At 45.5% G+C, this 18,750-nt stretch overlaps 1 protein-coding gene across 3 annotated transcripts in view; it reads right to left on the bottom strand.

Moving 5' to 3' along the window:
- The window catches only part of micall1a (MICAL-like 1a), a 43,584-nt gene extending 25,808 nt beyond the window's left edge, over positions 1–17,776 (bottom strand). For 2 of the 3 annotated variants that reach the window (XM_084319512.1, XM_084319514.1), the window contains exons 1-5: positions 17,053–17,776; positions 11,433–11,481; positions 9,044–9,185; positions 2,401–2,504; positions 859–1,013 (exon numbers count right to left, since the gene is read on the bottom strand). In XM_084319512.1, the coding sequence (XP_084175638.1) occupies positions 859–1,013; positions 2,401–2,504; positions 9,044–9,185; positions 11,433–11,481; positions 17,053–17,198 (596 nt within the window). In that variant the 5' untranslated portion in view covers positions 17,199–17,776. The remainder of the gene's footprint in view (positions 1–858; positions 1,014–2,400; positions 2,505–9,043; positions 9,186–11,432; positions 11,482–17,052) is intronic. The other variant, XM_084319513.1, reaches the window with a different exon arrangement.
- Between the last annotated feature and the right edge of the window lie 974 nt (positions 17,777–18,750).

Genomic DNA, 18,750 nt, shown 5'->3' with positions numbered 1-18,750 from the left:
ACCGACGACAGCCCGCCTTCCCCGGCACGGATTATGCTTTGTATACGTTGATTATTCCATGGATAAAGACCCCCGACACTGCCGTGTGTTGGAACCCCCCCCCCCTGGAGAGGACGCAAGGTGAGGAGACGCTCTGCAAGACGAGGTCGCTTCACGTCTCTCCCCCGTGGACCGGAGGACGCCGGCCCACAAAGAGTCCATCTGCTTTCATCTGTGGTCCAAGGATCGCCGGCGCATTGAACGGCACTACAGTGGGTTCACCTGGGATACCCTTGGCCGGATGAGGCAGCCGGACTCTACCCCCCCCCCCCTTCCTACTCCTGTCGGCTTACAAGCGACCGGATTAACCCCCCCTTAGTGTATCCAGTATATAATCATTGAAGTATCATTGCTGTTATTCCTTAACTATTCCAGGTCGTATATGTACCACCTGCGCCTTCAGAGATTGGACATTCTCTATTGATATACCGACGAATACTCTTGCCATAAAAGTGCATACTAATTCCCATTCATAAATGTGATTGATTTGATTAAGTGCTTGCTCTACACACCATCGCTGTGTAGAAATAAAGACCTATTTCTAATTCGTACATTTGTGTTGGATCCGTTTCATCTACGTGACAGTGTTCATCATAATATATTTATGCCGTGTACTGGGTGGCCGAATATTAAGTACAAAGGTAGTGGTAGTAAGTATCATATCTAGTAATACAGTCAGGGAATTGTACCCCTCAGTTACAGATGTCTTCAATAGACTAACAGGAATTGTGTAAAGTTGCCCAAATAGTGCTAGGAATAGCAGTACATGTCCCCTTTAAAGTCAAGTTAGAAGATGTTATCTGCAGCCGCGCTGTTCACCTGAAGCAGTTGCGGTGGTAGAGCTTGCCGTCCACCAGGAACCTCTGGACCAGGTGAACGTGCTTCTGGCAGGCGGCACAGGTGCTGCTGAGGGTGCTGCGCTTGGCCGCCACATCCACCTCTATCTCCACACCTGGTGGGGCGGGCCGGCTCGGCTGGAGCAAGCGACCGGGATGGAGTTCACGGCACGGGGGGAGGGGGACGGGAGGGAAATGGAGAGGAGAGGTTGTGGGAGGGGGGGTGGGGGAGATCAAACACGGAGTCAGGATTCGAGGATGCGGATTCTTCATTCTTGCTTAGCTAACTAAGAGCTCTGTCCAGCCAGCTACTGCATCATCAACTGCTTGTTGGTTCATATGGTTTTGATATTTGCATTTCCTCTTCAATTACAAGTAACTGGATTGATACAAAACTGATATGTGTTGTTGAGATAAAGGTTAACAGCTGGATTAGTCATTATTGTGCACATACTGTAGCAGGGGTTTGGGACTTTTATTTTAGTAAAAGAAGAAGAAAACGGGGGTGGGAGTGGGGTAGCAGCAGGATATTCCCAAACTTGGCACATGATGTTAGCAAAATATGAAAACAATTGTTAGTTTTTCGTTTTATGTACAAAAGAAGGTTAAAAGATTAAGAAGACTAAAATAAAAAAGACCTAACCCGTCTTTTATTTTTTTATATTTTTTTGCTTAGAACCCCTTATACCACCCCCCATCCTACTGCCTAGGCTCAGGACCAGAGAGTGGTGGTGGGGAGATCAGAGGTGAGGAGGAAGAAGAAGAGGGAGAGGAATGGATTTCCATCTGAAGAGGGGGATGGGAGTGAAGGTGTAGGAGGTCCATATGGGGGTGAAGAGAAGTTGTAGAAGGGCATGCGAAAGAGAGAGGATACAAAGACTATCTTTATAGACTCTGTCGGTCTGTTACTTTGCCTCAACTCATGCTGTACTGTCCTGCACAATAATAACCTCACCAGACCGTCATAGACATGACATACTGTACCATCATATGATACAGGCACAATACTGTCGTTATAATCAAAAGCCTTTAGGCACAAGGAGGATTCTGTGACGTAAAGGTCTGGTAAATCTATACCCATTTTCTAAGCCCTGCAAACAGCACATGCAAAAAGATAATGGACAACTAATATAATTCAAGCCTTGAGACACTCATCTTCTGCCCTATCTGTCTGCACCTAGACTACAACTGGAAAATACTAAAGAAACTACGATGTCTGAAGGGAATAAACACCACCCATGCAAACTTGACTTGAAACTACACACAACCGTCCCGGATCAAATAAATGACTGAGAAAGCCTAAACACATTACCTGAAAAATGCAGTTAATTAGTTAAACATGCAGTAAGGAGTTACCATGCACCATGCATTTTAAAAACATTAATGTTGTGGCTTGTTTTTTCCCCTTTCTATTCACTACTACACAGGGCTTAGACATTGTTATCAGTATTATGCATGCGACTACAGTCCTTGTATATCTCCATGACCTCAACTGATAACCAAGTCGTGACGTCAAGGTTCTTACCTCGGGCTCTACCACTTTATCTTCCAGAGGGGTGGCAGGCCTCTTCTGGGCTGGCTCATTGTGGCCTGTACCACTCGGCCTCTTCATGGAAGGGGGATTTCCTACTGGAGAAAATATGTACACTATAATTTTGGCTACTTTACATACATATTTTAATACATTTGTATTGACACAGGGCAGTGAATGATAACTATGTGTAGGCTTTTGTGTTTCACCTACATGACCGGTGCATGTGTCCTGCAAAACATCCTACAAAATGTCCATGTATGAGTGAGTGAGTGACCATGAATTGCAATGTATAGCCCACAGCAGCAGTCAGTCTGGCGTGCCATGGGGGACATTTATTTTCCATTAATGCTCCCGTTTTCTGATAATTGAATGAATGCTACAAGTGATCCCAATTACTATTACTATCCTCCCTGTCATTGACTACATTCATATTTCTTCCATGCCATTTCTTTTGAATGGTGAGTTATTGAATGGCGAGACTCAAGAGGGGTCAAGGCAGCAAACAGAGATAGTAGTTGTAAAGATTAAAACCACAACACATTAAAGATGTTTGGCAGGTGTTGCAACTTGTAAATTCAAATACTGCAGAATAGCATCGAAGCTAGAGGTAGGCACATTTTTAGAACCATCTTTGGTGATATTTGGTGAAATTCTCTTTACATCCCAACAGCTACCAATAAATCAAATGCTTTAAAAGGAAATCCGGTCTCTGCGACTAGTCGCAATCAGGGTTTCTTGGCCTGCTGAGTGGTGTTCCCGTGGTCGCATCGTAAAACCTAACACCACCATCGTGTGCCTCAAAGAAAAGGTCCCACAGCAAAGGGAAAGAAGGACCATCTCAATTGGTGGGTCCTTGACTGATATAAGCACTGTGATCTAGAGCAGGGGTTCCCACACTTTTCAGGCCGGGACCCAGAAAATAAGGCGTCAGAGAGCCGCGGCCCAATGCACATCATCAGGCTTTTTTTTTCTTTTTTTTTTTGCCAGGCAGCCGATTTTTTATGCCAAATATCACTTCAATCCTATTAAGTTAGTTCAAGTTAGTTATTCATTTATATGTGCTATTTATGAGAGGGCTAACTTGTTGCAAAATAATAATGATAATAATAATAGCCTCATTAAAATACTATTGTTGCTTCGGTTGTTTTCAGCGTTTTATGTGCATAATCTGTTATTTAGTTTGAAATGTTCATTGAAATAAGTAGATTTTCCGTTTTTGTTTATTTATTAAGTTAATATAAAACCATATAGTCACATTTTAGAATACAATAGAATAGAATAGAATTTTAGAATAAAACTAGAAACACTGTCCTGGCCTGCTTCTAAGTTCAGTGGCCTGAAAAAATAAAAATAAAAAAAATAATTTTTGGAAATCATCTCGCGGCCCACCCGTGGCTGCTCGCGGCCCACCTTTGGGTCGCGACCCCGACTTTGGGAACCACTGATCCAGAGGACTACTACCACCCCACAGGCCAGAGGACTACTACCACCCCACAGGACTACTACCACCCCACGGGCCAGAGGACTACTACCACCCCACAGAGGACTACTACCACCCCACGGGCCAGAGGACTACTACCACCCCACAGAGGACTACTACCACCCCACAGAGGACTACTACCACCCCACGGGCCAGAGGACTACTACCACCCCACAAGACTACTACCACCCCACAGAGGACTACTACCACCCCACAGAGGACTACTACCACCCCACAGAGGACTACTACCACCCCACAGGCCACAGGACTACTACCACCCCACAGGACTACTACCACCCCACAGGACTACTACCACCCCACAGGACTACTACCACCCCACAGGACTACTACCACCCCACAGGCCAGAGGACTACTACCACCCCACAGGACTACTACCACCCCACAGGCCAGAGGACTACTACCACCCCACGGGCCAGAGGACTACTACCACCCCACAGGACTACTACCACCCCACGGGCCAGAGGACTACTACCACCCCACGGGCCAGAGGACTACTACCACCCCACAGACCAGAGGACTACTACCACCTGTTATGTACCAGGAGCCTGATCACTCCTGTGTCACGGTGCAGGCAGGCCTGATCACTCCTGTGTCACGGGGCATGCAGGTGAGGGCTGCCAATTAGCCAATTAGTGCTGATTGGTTACCTGCTGGGAGCTTTAAAGCCAGCGCTAGTAACACGCATGCAGTGTCTGTGCTTAGAGAAAGAGCTGTCAGGTTCTTCCAGTCCTTGTCCGTTGGGTTTACATTAGTACATTAGTTTACATTTACATTAATAGTTCCTTGATATAGTAGCACTTTGAGTTAGAGCACGGGGTTTTGGTGTTGGTTTGCACATAGGTTGCGTGCCCATGAGCCAGGGTCGTAACAGTTGGGCGCTCGCCCGGGATCTTTACCCCTAGAAATTTGTTTGGTGTTTTTTTTTTTGTGTTACACGGGGTGTCATGGTATTATGGTTTGGGTGGTGTTCGTTACATATGGTGTAGCGTGGGGGCTTGAGCCATTTCATCAAACAGGTGAGTATGCCGTATTTGTTTGTAATTTGATGTGACTACTTATGCTGTTAAAATATATAGTTTAGTGGGCACCACATGTAGATAGGGACATTATTTTCTGGTTGTTGGTTAGCGTCCTGTGCACCACGTACTCCTGGGGCAGTCAGAGAAGGGATTAGCACCATCTGCTTGTCTGGTACCGTATCATGTACTGGACGGGTGGATGGTCAAGTATGATCTTTGACTGGTAGCAGGTGTGGTTGAAGATGGTTAGGTCTACAGGGCATTAGTTTAAGGGTAGGTAGATTAGGGCGGCCAGAAAACACAGGTAGTGTGGTAGGGCTTGATTTAGTGTTTCTTAGGGTAGACATGTGGTGGGCCGGTTTTGACTGCAGTTTAGACGTAGAAGCATATGTAGTCGCATCAGGTTAGAAGGCGCACCTGTTTGGGATTGTTTGTTGGATTTATTTTGTTTGTTTGAGTGTTTGGTGAGCATACCTGGTAGCACCTAACACCCGACACGTCTATTTAGGGTGGGTGTGTTTTATTTTTATTTTTCTTTTTTTTTTCTTTTGCAACCTAGAAAGGTGCGCTCCGTAGAGCTCACATTTCCACCGCGTTCCCTTCTGGTTGTTATTATTGGCATTTAGCATTCTTCAGTGGTTCTTCATGGTTCTTCAGTGGTTCTTCGTGGTTCTTCAGTGGTTCGTTGGGGGGGTCTTCGTGGTTCGTTAGTGGTTCTTTGTGACTGTGAGGTAGGGTGTGTAGCTTGGGGTGGCTGGTTCAGTGACAATGGCTTCCATCAGGGACTTTGTTGATCGCCCGTCTCATGACTTGTTAGAGAAGTTTTCCAAAGAACTGCTAGAACTTGCTGTACACTACAGGGTGGAGCTTTCTGCAGGGGAGAAACGTTTGAAGCCGTCTGCCTTGAGTGCGTTAAGGGTGTTACTCGTTAGGGAGCAGGTGCTTGAGGAGAGGGTGGAGGAGCCTCCTTCGTCTGGCGCGTCTCCGCTATTACCTGGTGTAGAGGGTGAGTGGAGGATAAGGGAGTTGGAGTTTAAGGAAAGGCAGCTAGAGCGAGAGCGTGAGGAGAGGAGAGAGGAGCGTGAGCTTAAGGAGAGAGAGAGGCGTGAGGAGCGTGAGTTTAAGGAGAAACATCTGTTGTTGGAGCACGAGCGTGCACAGAAGGAGCTTGAATATAAGCATGCTGCCTTGCAGGCGGGTGCTCTGCATCCAGAGTCACGTTCAGGGTTTGATGTAGGCAGGAATATTAGGATGGTGCCACCATTTTTTGAGAAAGACGTGGAAAGATATTTTCCCCTTTTTGAACGGGTGGCAACCACATTGAAGTGGCCTGATTCCGCCTGGACACTGCTGCTGCAATGTGTTTTAGTTGGTAGGGCACAAGAAGCCTACACTGCTCTGTCCCTTGAACAAAGCGCTGATTATGAGCTGGTTAAAGCTTCCATTTTGAGGGCTTATGAGTTGGTCCCCGAGGCCTATCGTCAGCGTTTTAGAGGTTATCGCAGGTCGGAGGGGCAGTCTTATGTTGAATTTGGAAGGGAGAAGGAGAACCTGTTTGACAGGTGGTGCACTTCTCAGAAGGCAGAGTCAAGAGAGCAGCTTAGGCAAGTGATTCTCCTAGAGGAATTTAAAAGATGTGTTCCTGATACCGTTTCCACACATCTAAATGAGCGTAAGGTATCGAAGATAGGCGACGCCGCTGTCTTCGCTGATGAGTTTGTGTTGACACACAAGTCCGTGTTTTTGGAGGACTACCGTGTTGAGTCCGGGGATAGGCGTCCTGTTCAGGGGGGCCGTTTCCCAAAACCTGTGTCTGCTGGTCAGTTAACTTCACCTCCTAGGCGGGGTGGTTCTGCTGGTGCATTCCCAGAAGGGATTATCTGTTTCTACTGTAAAGAACCTGGTCATATCGTTGCTGGGTGCCCGGTGCTTGAGCAGAAAAATGTCAGAACCGTGGCTCTGGTAGAAACCATATGCAGAACGCCTATGCCAACGTTAGATGGGGATGGGGAAAGTATCAAACGTGTGGACAAAGAGCTCGAGGGTTCCTCAAGGTTTATGATGAATGGATTTGTTTCCCTGACTAATGCACTAGAGTCCAAACAGGCTATAACAATTTGGAGAGATACCGGTGCTTTTCAGTCCCTCATTCTGGAGGGGGTTTTGCCGTTTTCAGAAAACTCTTCTTTGCATTCCGGTGTCGTTGTTCGGGGCTTTGGGGGTGGATTTGTGGATGCACCTTTGCATGAGGTCACGCTCAATTCTCCCTTAGTATCAGGCAATGTTGTTGTGGGGGTATGTTCTCACATTCCCATAAAGGGGGTGTCCTTCATTCTAGGGAATGATTTGGCTGGTGACAAAGTGTTGGCTACTCCGGTTGTAACTCCCATTCCTGTGGTTTCTGAGGTCCCTAATGAGCTGGCACAGAAACATCCAGGAGTGTTTCCTGTGTGTGCTGTGGCTCGGGAAATGTCAAAGGACAAAAGTGATGTTGTTGATACTTCGACTTGGGACATTACACTTAGTGACACATTCTTTGTTGAATTAAAATGTGTACCTGTTGAGAATTTTGGAAAGCACACTGTGGATCTACCTCTGCATAATGATTCTCTTGATTGTGGTTTTGTGTTAGGCCCGGTGGTGAAACCAGAGTTGACATGCGTGCCGGAGAAGCATGTGGCAGGAGATGGTATGGCAGCGCAGTGTCTCAGGGTCTTCCCAGCCTGTATGGTGGCTGAGGCCACGAACGAATTGGAGGAGGAGTGTGGGAAGGATGCTATGAGAGGTGCTGTTGTTTCATGTGACACCGTTCTGGTTGGAGAGGCTACTAAGACTGACTTAGGCTGCCAGCCTTCCCACAGTAGCTCTATCGTCCCTAATGTTTCACTTGTGGGCAGGGATGGTCCCAGTATGTCAGTTGATGATTCTGACATTGATCCACATGTCCACACTGATTCTCTGCCATGCACTAGGTGTGATGGTCAACCTAGTTACCTGTGTCCTGTGGAGCAGGAGCCGCCTTCGCGACCTGGTCTGTTGAGTGGCAGCCATTTTGATTTTGATCAGGACAATGTTATTTTGGGTGACGCCATTTTAGATGGTGTTCCAGACGTTTTTGTGACTGTCGTACTGCCATGTTCCAGGTACGGTGGGGCTGTACCTGAGGCGGTACATCCTACTCTGGATGTTCACGGTTTGCAGTATCCTGGACTGCCAGTGCCAGGTGGGATGGATATGGGCGCGGTGGTGGTATCAGTGATCTATGGTTTTTGTTTTGCTGTGTTCTGTTCTGTTGAGCGCAGTTCTCAGGTTGATTTTGGTTTGCAGTCTATTTTTGACAGGTCGGTATCGGTGGAGGCCAGGGGCCTGTTGAAAGGGAGCATACAACACGGTTGGTGGTCGTGTTCGACAGGGGCCGACCCGCTATCACTGTTGTGGTGGTGGCCCTGACAACTAATGGGTCACAGTTGTTTTTTTTGTTTTGTTTATGGGTTGTTGTGTGGTGGTTGCCTCTGGGGCAACCAGTTTGGTGGGGGAGGTGTTATGTACCAGGAGCCTGATCACTCCTGTGTCACGGTGCAGGCAGGCCTGATCACTCCTGTGTCACGGGGCATGCAGGTGAGGGCTGCCAATTAGCCAATTAGTGCTGATTGGTTACCTGCTGGGAGCTTTAAAGCCAGCGCTAGTAACACACATGCAGTGTCTGTGCTTAGAGAAAGAGCTGTCAGGTTCTTCCAGTCCTTGTCCGTTGGGTTTACATTAGTACATTAGTTTACATTTACATTAATAGTTCCTTGATATAGTAGCACTTTGAGTTAGAGCACGTGGTTTTGGTGTTGGTTTGCACATAGGTTGCGTGCCCATGAGCCAGGGTCGTAACACCACCCCACAGGACTACTACCACCCCACGGGCCAGAGGACTACTACCACCCCACGGGCCAGAGGACTACTACCACCCCACAGGACTACTACCACCCCACGGGCCAGAGGACTACTACCACCCCACGGGCCAGAGGACTACTACCACCCCACGGGCCAGAGGACTACTACCACCCCACGGGCCAGAGGACTACTACCACCCCACGGGCCAGTAGTGCGACAGCGGTGTTCCCACCTTGAGACTTGTTGGTGAAGAAGTTGTAGTACTGGGAGACGTAGGTGATTATGCTGAGTCTGTCGGGCACTTTCATGGACACCATGTCCTCTGGGTCCAACAGAGCTGGAATCCCCAGCTCCGCCTCTGCCACCTCAAATGCCTTGGAGGGAGGGATGGAGGGAGGGAGGGAAAGAAGAAAGGGAAGAAGAAAAGATAGTTGGGTGAGAAACAACAATGTGTGTGTGTGTGTGTGTGTGTGTGTGTGTGTGTGTGTGTGTGTGTGTGTGTGTGTGTGTGTGTGTGTGTGTGTGTGTGTGTGTGTGTGTGTGTGTGTGTGTGTGTGTGTGTGTGTGTGTGTGTGTGTGTGTGTGTGTGTGTGTGTGTGTGTGTGTGTGTGTGTGTGTGTGTGTGTGTGTGTGTGTGTGTGTGTGTGTGTGTGTGTGTGTGTGTGTGTGTGTGAACGAATACCCGCCTTAGCCCACTCATCGGCTGATACATGATACCCAAAATAAAACTGTCCTCACAAAAGATGAATGATGTCCGTCCATAATGAAATGTCTGGTCTTTTGAGGATAACCATCAGTCTAATGAAAAAACCCTCTAAGGAAATGAGTCTGGCCCAGAGTGGTTTGGGTTACATAACAAACACAACAACAGCAACAGGAATACAGTTGCTTGGCAGGCGTACAACACTGAGGTAATCCAGCGAGGCTAAATATAAAAACAAAACTAAAACAGAAAATGTGGAGTGAGTCCACATTCATAATAACATCCTGCTTATAAATCACTGTTTTGCAGATGAAGCCTCTATCAGACATTGCAACATATTGCAGCATACCTTCCTTTTAGAAATCAACATTTTGAAACCTAACTGAAAGTGATTCGCCTAAACTGTAATTCTAGGCGAAAAGAGACCCTTTTTGTGATCCTCCAATCACAACTGAGTTTGTCAGAGGGAAGCAACAGTTGTGATTGGACGATCAAGAAAAGAGGGCAGGATTTGAGTAGTACCCCAGTCCAAGAGCTGATAAAAGCATGACTATAAATTAACACAATAGTCAATAGATATGTAATATACACACCACATCAGGTTTTTAGCTATCGGGAGAATTAGACAAGTAAAGCCAGAGAGAGAGAGAGATCAAAACAACAGTGATCAAAATGACCAAATCTAATCTCTTCAATTATAAAATTCAGCTCAGCAGATTTACATGTGGCCCAACATGTTTTGGGTCATGGATTAACCGCCCTGGTGTGGGGTTACAGTGAACCTCTCGCTCGGAACCGCAGCCAGGAAGCCGAGAGCTCGTCTCTACTGCTGCTAGCTGCTTCACTTCACCCCTGAAAGCTCTCAGATGAGAAGAAGGTAAACAGTAGCAAGTTCAAGTTCTTTAATAGTTGTCATACAGAAGTACAGAATACTTTCATACAAAATGCTTCTTACTGTTACGCTCCAGAGACTGTGCTAGACAAACAAAATAAAGCACAGTCTCGTCGGAGCGATCAGAAAGGCAGCCATCACAGCAGCGCCAAGTCCACAGAGCTGCCAAGGCTGCCAAGGCTGATCTCAGACTCCTGCTTCGCCTCTCAGTCATCCGTTGCCACCTCACAGAATAAACGGAGTGGGCCGACGAGCATGAGGTCTCTTTGACCATAAAGGGTGAAAACGTCTAGTTGCTGTTAATTTCTTCCAGAACGTACCGCTGAAAACGCAAACCTTCTAAGTTTAGTATTCTCCGTCCTTTGGCCTTTTCCAATTCATGTCCCGTTATTTATTTTGTGACCTCAGATGTTCACTTTCCCTCCCTCCCTGTTATCCAAGGCTACAGCAGGATGGAGTACTGTAACACTGCACACACACTCACACTCACACACCACACCCACGCGCGCGCACACCACAGTGTAGTTCTCTTTCTTACGGCTGCCTTTAACCATTGGGAACCAATTTCAAAAGAAAATGCTTAGTTTCTATGCAGTGGTAGAGTAGGTAAAACACTGGAAAAGCCTGATATTACTGTTCTACTGTGCCTTGTTTACAAGAGATCCAGTAAATAAAGACGCCAAATCACTGACTATGTTTCTGTTGATACATTTCTCATTATGTCAACAGTGACACATAGCAACTGTTGTCTCTTCCATTGGCATGTACAAAACAGTCCTTATACTACAGGCAGCCATGCTGGAAGACAAGAGAACTACACAAACATTCTGTGCAATGCCTTGTTATTACTGAGGAAACTAGTGCTGTAATAGATATAACGCCTGAGGGTAAGTGATACGTCAGTAACGGGCTACACAAGCAAGCCAACACCATCCCACTGAGGACGACGGAGGGAAAAGCCGGCGAGACTCGCACATAGGACTGCTCACAACTCAAAACAACAAGTTGCGAAACTGACTCACTCACCAGTCTGTTGTTCTCGTAGACATTCTCTTTAGACAGCGAGTCGAAGTCTCTGGAATAACAGAACACACAAGGAAAATCATTCAAACTTGATGCAAATTATGAGGTAGGCCTGGTAGCCTTAAGTTAGTTCTAGGCTTTACTGTAAATATATAATGTAGAACAAGTGGTTATCAACAGAGCAGCAGGATCTGCTTTTATTTATTTATTCTGAAAAAAGAACCCATTGGTTCCAAGTCGTGTGGAAATAGGTTAGTACTGCTTATTTAGGCCTAGTCTCACATTGCCATCCCCATCTCCAGACTTCATAAGTGAAAAGAGGTCAGCGGGCTAAATGTTTTTCCTGTGCCAGGGCAGGAGAAACAGTTAGCCTGCTGAACTCTTTCCACCTATGGCCCAGCAGAAAACTATAAGGGGCTAAACAGTATGACAGATGGCGTCAGTAGGAGGGCCACCTACATAGGCCACTATAGAACAGACAATGGTCCCATATAGCACACATTTTAACAGGACTTCGTGGGAAAACTGCAAGATGACAGGACAGAAGCTTCTGAAGCAACCAGTTGGAATGGGCTGATAATTACAAGGTAGCTTGCCCTGGAGCAAGGAGCTAAACCCCGGGCTCCCGCCAGGAAACATCCGGCCGTAAAACTGGTAGATTTGTGAGCTGTTTTTGGACAAAAGTGTGGCCGAGTGTGTGTAGAAGTATGTGTGGGCATGAAAATGTTTGTCTCTTGGTAATATTGTGTGTGCATGATAAAATGGACCCCCCCCCCCCCCCCCCCACAGCCTTGTAAAGAGCTTGATCCATGTGGTTCTCAAGAAGGAAAATCTGACAAACACACAGCCACACAAAGTGAGCTCTGTTCTCCGTAATCTAGCACCCATGCCCAGAAACGCACATGGCTTAGCAGCACTAATGTCAAGATCATGACACAACTAGGCCCACTGTCAACATCAGAACACCTAATACTGTAGAAATAACTACTGTAGTCATCCCTTAGGAAGATACTTGACCTTTTTCTTTTACTAGGGCTGGGTGATGTATACAATATCAATATGACTATGTTCAGCATGAGGACGGGAAATTAAATCCACTGATGATTCAGTTATCATTAGCCTGCTAGACGGGTTTGTAATTTCAGACCAAAAGGTTCTAGTAGCGACTTTATAGAACAATATAAATATCTTCATCATTGACAATGTTTTATGCTAATTCTGATGCAGTCTGTAAGAAGGAACAGCAGCGTTTGTATTTCCTCAGGAAGTGAAATGCTTAATGCTTAATATAGACAGGGAAAGTATGTCACATTGTTGAATGAATGATGTAATTTATTGGATCTGTTCTTACTTTTTCTAAGATTGCTTGTTACAGTAACCTGAACATCAGAGATAAAAACCACCAGAGTACTACTGTGAAGGTATTGTGATGACCAGCAAGTCCTCCACAAGACGAAGTCTATATTAGACAGTTTAGACCCCCTTTGAGACGCTACCCTGAGGACGTAGATTTACAGTATCCAGTTTTTTTTTTTTTTCAAACTTTGACCAGTCAGCTGGTTCTTTTTAGCGTTTATCGCTTTTTCTTCGCATTCATACTTGGTCAAGTTCGACCGACAGAAGCAGGCTGAAAGGGTTCAGATGGGGGGAAAGACACTCTGGGAAAGGCACGGCTGCCGTCCGGGATTGGAACGCGCTCAGCCCCAGATCCGCGCGAGCGCGGTTGTCCACGGCGCTGAAATAGCACTCGCGGTACGTGGTGAGCTACTGGAGCTCCCCCAGTATCCAGGTTTAAGTGCAATATGATTAAGAACTCATTTGTTCCCTATGCAATAACAATAACTTTGCACATGTAATCTTGCACTTTAGACGTTGCTTTATGCGTTCTGTATTTATCATGTCCAAGAGAAATGTTCTGTAATCTTGTGTTGATCTTATCTTGTGCCCTGACCTAATTGCAAGTCATGTAGCCCATCAAGTACTTTCGCTGATAAGCATATAGGCTATTCAAACTCTTAATGTTTAGTGAATGTGCATTTCATTTTATGAGAAACACGACTTCATATTTAACGTTACCTTTTTAACATTTATTTAGACAACAAAATTGTTTCACAAAACATCCAAAAAACAATAATATGCTAATATGATGAATGGTAGTATCTGTACATCGCCCTGCCCCAAGTATGACTGAACTGAGAGACTTTAACATGGATGAGGGAGTGGACTGGCGTGTGTGAAGTACGAAACTAATCCGTTGTGACTCACGGAGTCTCGCTGAGTCCCAGGTTTATTTTTGGCTATGGGGACTGTAGAAAAACGGTGTGTGTGTGTGTGTGTAGTGTGTGTGCATGTCTAGTATCTAACATGGTGGGAACCTGTGTGTGTAGACTGCTGCTGCTGCCAGGTCTGGTTACATCAATGGTTGGATCATGGCGAGGAGAATGTTTATTCTTGCCTCTGAATGAATAGGACTAGGGATGATGCACCGATAGCGCTTTTTCACTGCCGATACCAATTACTGTATCCTGCACTTGGAAGCATCCACCATTTGATACCATGCACTGATCCGATCCATTACTTTTACCAAACAATATTAAAAGCCTTTGTTTTGGGGGGTCATCTTACAAAAATGACTGAGATATAGGCCTGTGTTGCCTCTGGAATAGTTTTGTAGCAGCACTGAGGGTAAAGCTTGGTACTGAAAATCAATACAATCAAAGTATCGATTGAATCAAATCAATACTAACCGGCGGTATCGGGTATTGGAAAAACAAAAAGAAAGTGCCATTTTCACAGCCAGTTCCAACATGACTTGATTGACAAATCAACACAAAGCTCTTTTAGTACACGTTGGCTTTTCAGCTATTGCCCTTGGAGCCTGAAGGCCTGCCCACACAATCCACACATGCCTGTATCTAAATCAAGGTATCGGTATTGAACATTTTCAAACAATATTACCCAGCCCTAAGTGGGAGCAATTGTTGGTTCTATATCTGTCGCAGTTTTGGTTCTAATACAGGTTGCAGTGATATAGGCTAACTATTAGCATTTTGGCATTTAAATATAGTAAGAATACTATTTGAATAGAATACCAACACTGGACCCGTTAATCCATCTTTCTTTGTAAAAATATCTGACATGCTCCTATGGGCCAAAAATGCATAACATCAAGTGGCTCTTTTGCTTTCTAACACATTAAATGGGGATCTTTGTATGGGATTTTAGTATTGGGAAATTGTCCGATACCGATGCTTGGTTGTAGTCGAGCGCATATCCAATACCGGAATTGATGCATTCCAGCACAGAGTGATTTAGTGTGACTTGACATGTGATGACAAGTCAAAAGGTGGGCTTTTACAGAATAGTGCAAGACCAGAATAGTTCAGGTGAATAGCAGCCTATGAGACAAAATGTGAGCATTTTCAATGACCTGAAAAGGTGAACTGAATAGCAGGAACAAGAAGTGACAGTGAGTTATGCTACAAATATTTGCATGGGAATGAATGGAGATAACTAAAGGCTGACATGAAGTATGAAAATGGCCTGAATATAGGATGATGATATTAGTCATGGGATCTTGACTCCACCATGCACACTGAAGAAACAGGACACTGTTGGCTCTTTATCTCCATCCTAGTATCTCTCCTTCTCTTCCTCCCCCTCTTTCTATGCATCCTTCCATTCCAGAAGTCATGACTGTGTAATAACACAATTATTAGTGAGTGCTCTTGTCTTGATACCCAAACAATGGATACAACTGATCCGTCAAAAGAGAACTGGGTCCCAATTCTAAGCAAAAGAGGATTCCATCATAAGAGTTGCTGCACTGGGGTGTTCTGTGTAGTAGTAAATGCAATGTATTTTAACGAGAACAGTGGTTGCTTTGCACAATGCAGTGATGTGCTCGGATTGCTTGGCATAGCCTTAGAGACAAATCCAGTGTGACAGGCTGAGGCCTTGATTGCAGATTAGCCTGACGGACTGTCCGTCTGAATCACAGTGAGTTGGTGGGGCCGTTGTAGCTACAATGAGGGCAGGGCAGGGAGGCGTGCTGTGCCACAGAGGTTATAGGCAGGCAGAGCTCAACAACTGGGTGGTTATCATTTGTTTCATAATACACTTGAACAGAATGCCACTGCTGTAATGTGGGCATGGGGATACATTCCACTAGATTATTTTACTAGCAAAGTGTAGGTCAGGTAGGAAACGTACTAGGGTATTTTCCGCATGAATGGAAACCTCACTAAATGTATCCTCATACAGCAGTGTTTCTAATCTATGGGTCAGGACCAATATGGGCCATGGGCATGTAGCTTTATTATTATTATTATTATTATTATTTATCTACATTTTTCTACTTATTGCCCTCTCCAATGCTGTGTATTGAACAATGACACGTCTTCCCCCAGGGGGATAAATAAAGGTTTATGTTATCAAATGACATGAAGTGTGCTATCTCAATTAGCCTGGGTCCTAGGAAGGCAAGGTGAAACGAATGAAGCAGATTTGGGTCTAGGCGGTAAACATTTCAAGCAGCCCTACTTTATACTTCCAAAATGAGTGCCACTTGATCATCACATTTCTAAAGAGTGCTCCATAAATGCACTCCGGTGGGACAGATGCTGCAAGTGCAACTATGTTTCACAATCATTTGATCAAAGTTTCTGATTAATTGCTGTAGCCTCTGATTCTACCTGCAGAGTGGCTTCAGTCTATAGTCTTGAAGTTGAAGGATACCGGTTCCAAATAGTTCATGATAAATTGTATAGACTCTGGTATTGCTGTAAGACATGGGCTGATATTCAACATAAATCACTTTTTTTTTTAAAACGTGTTTGAGCTAGAGTTCTTTCTATATGGGTTTGAGCTCAGGTATGTGAAGGCCCTTGCTTATCGTTGACTACATTACCATGGTTAGTTTTTATGGTCATGGTTTTGTGATCCCACATTTTAGTGTTAATAAAATCGTAATTGGACAATGAAATGTTATAACATACTGCAGAACAATGGTTTCCGCTGTGGCATGATGTTATCTTGGTTTGGACAAACAGAGATGGTAAAGATATAAAACACTATAAACGTGTGATCACAAATAGAAAGCTTGACTACTAATGAAGCAGCCTCCCTATAAATTAGCAGTGTTGATAACAATATATTGACACTTGACAGTGTGTTTCCCCCTTAATGATAACATTCTAAGAAAAGGTTCAAGCTCGGGTCACAGTACATAATCCTAAACATTGCAGCACTGTTGTTGATTCCAATCCATGACATGGACTAATCTAGAGCCGAGATGAGTTCAACAAGTACAGTAGGCCTCTACACCCCACGGCACTGCCACCCTGTGGGGCCGTGTTCGTCCGGTCCTGATAGGATTATTAATCATAGGTAATAATTCAAACCAGAATCCAAGTTCAAAGTGACTCTTTACGGAGCCGTGGTGGTGGGGTTACTTTGGTTGCCTTGCCTATAACGACTCTGTACTAGTGGAACTGAAATGATGTACACATGTCAAATCACAGTTCCTCAATCTTTTATGAGCAAGCACTCCCAATTCTTTTTACACCGATGATTCGTTGAAATCGTCATTCTGTTGTCAATCGTGGTCTTAGTAGTTACTTACATCAAATCGGGTCTGTGACGGTGTATTATGGCACAAAAAGCCAATCCGTCTCGAAAGGACGTCGACATGTTCTTTATGTCCACATCGTTGTAATCTTCGCACTGTATCCGACACCACTCCTGGAGAGCTTTCAGTGAACCCATCATCACGATGGTGTTATTATTATAGTGGGGGAGATCCCGATGTGAGCTATACTTCTAAACGGTCCGTAGTCTTCTTGGCCCACATATGGGAAAGGATATAAAACAGTCTTTCTTCCAGGCTTCGTCCACGATCCATGAGAAATGCTTCACTGAACCGAGGAGGCAGACAACACCCGAAAGGACCAAGCGTCCCCTGACAGTCACAGTGCTCAAAGGGCTAACAAGCTAACGGCCAGGTTAACTTTTTCTCACTAAAACATGCGCCATTATGTTTTAAAAGTCATCTTACTCCACCAGTAACTGACCCAAAACCGATGCAAATAATTAACCCATAACTAGTCAAACGTTACAGTTAGCTAGCAAACCAATTGCGTTAGCTCGCCCGCTAGCTCAAGTTTAAATGGAGCAGAGATCTAAATGGATAACGGCGTTAACTAGCTGGTAAGCTTTGCTTCTTGGAATGGTGCTGCTGTGCCGACAGACAGGTTGTCCTTCTTCAATGCGGAGCGATGTGGATTCCAACTAAGCTTATTTATTTAAACGGTACATTTTCTCTTCGAATTAAAAGTCCGAGTGGGAGACGTGTTCCTGCAGCGAGTCGGCATTCTGCATCTCGTCATCCGTGTTCTCTTCCGGACGGACACAATGCGTTCATCTCGTGCACTAAACATTACTCAGACAGTACACATAATAATCTATACATATACGTATCGACTATAGCTACGACAGCAGCTAATAAGTCACATTGATAATGTACAGTAACGACGTGGACAATTAATTATGACCAAGGCAGCCGGGCGCAACATGCTGCCTGCCAAGCCATCCTCCCCCATTGGAAAGCAATTTGGCAGCCTGCCTATCGTCCAGCTATTACACTACTATACTCTGTCCCGCGCCGCGGTTATTCTCCTCTCCGCCCGGTAGTGTGACTGTGTGAGGGCCGGGTAGAGGGGCCCAGGTAGAGGGACAGGTAGAGAGACAGATAGAGAGACAGGTAGAGAGGGGCCCAGGTAGAGGGGACAGGTAGAGAGACAGGAAGAGGGGCAGGTGTAGAGGGACAGGTAGATGCCCAGGTAGAGAGACAGGAAGAGGGGCAGAGGGACAGGTAGAGGCCCAGGTAGAGGGACAGGTAGGCCCAGGTAGAGGTCCAGGTAGAGAGACAGATAGAGGCAGTGGCGGACTGGGACACAAATTCAGCCCGGGACATTCAGACACACCAGCCCACACACCGGCCCACGCACCGGCCCCGAAACCGGGCCCACACAACGGGCGTTATGAAACACTTGTCCAGTATTAAACAACCCAAGGCTGTGGCTAAGGAGTCAACATCAGGGAGACCAAATCTACACACCGCCCCTAGATGTGCACTCATGCACAGTGCACACACACACACACACAGACACACACATACATATACCGTTACTTCCCGTCATTGGCATATGTTTTTTTTTTTACTAACATCTTAGTGCCTCATTAGCCTAGGGATTAAGGATACATGAAGTATTAACTACACCATAATAATATTGAGGTTTTGATCCATAGAAAGTAGGGATGT

The sequence above is a fragment of the Notolepis coatsorum genome, assembly GCF_963971535.1.
Source record: "Notolepis coatsorum genome assembly, chromosome: 7".
NCBI classification, from domain to species: domain Eukaryota; kingdom Metazoa; phylum Chordata; class Actinopteri; order Aulopiformes; family Paralepididae; genus Notolepis; species Notolepis coatsorum.
This window is presented reverse-complemented; position numbering and strand designations above follow the sequence as displayed.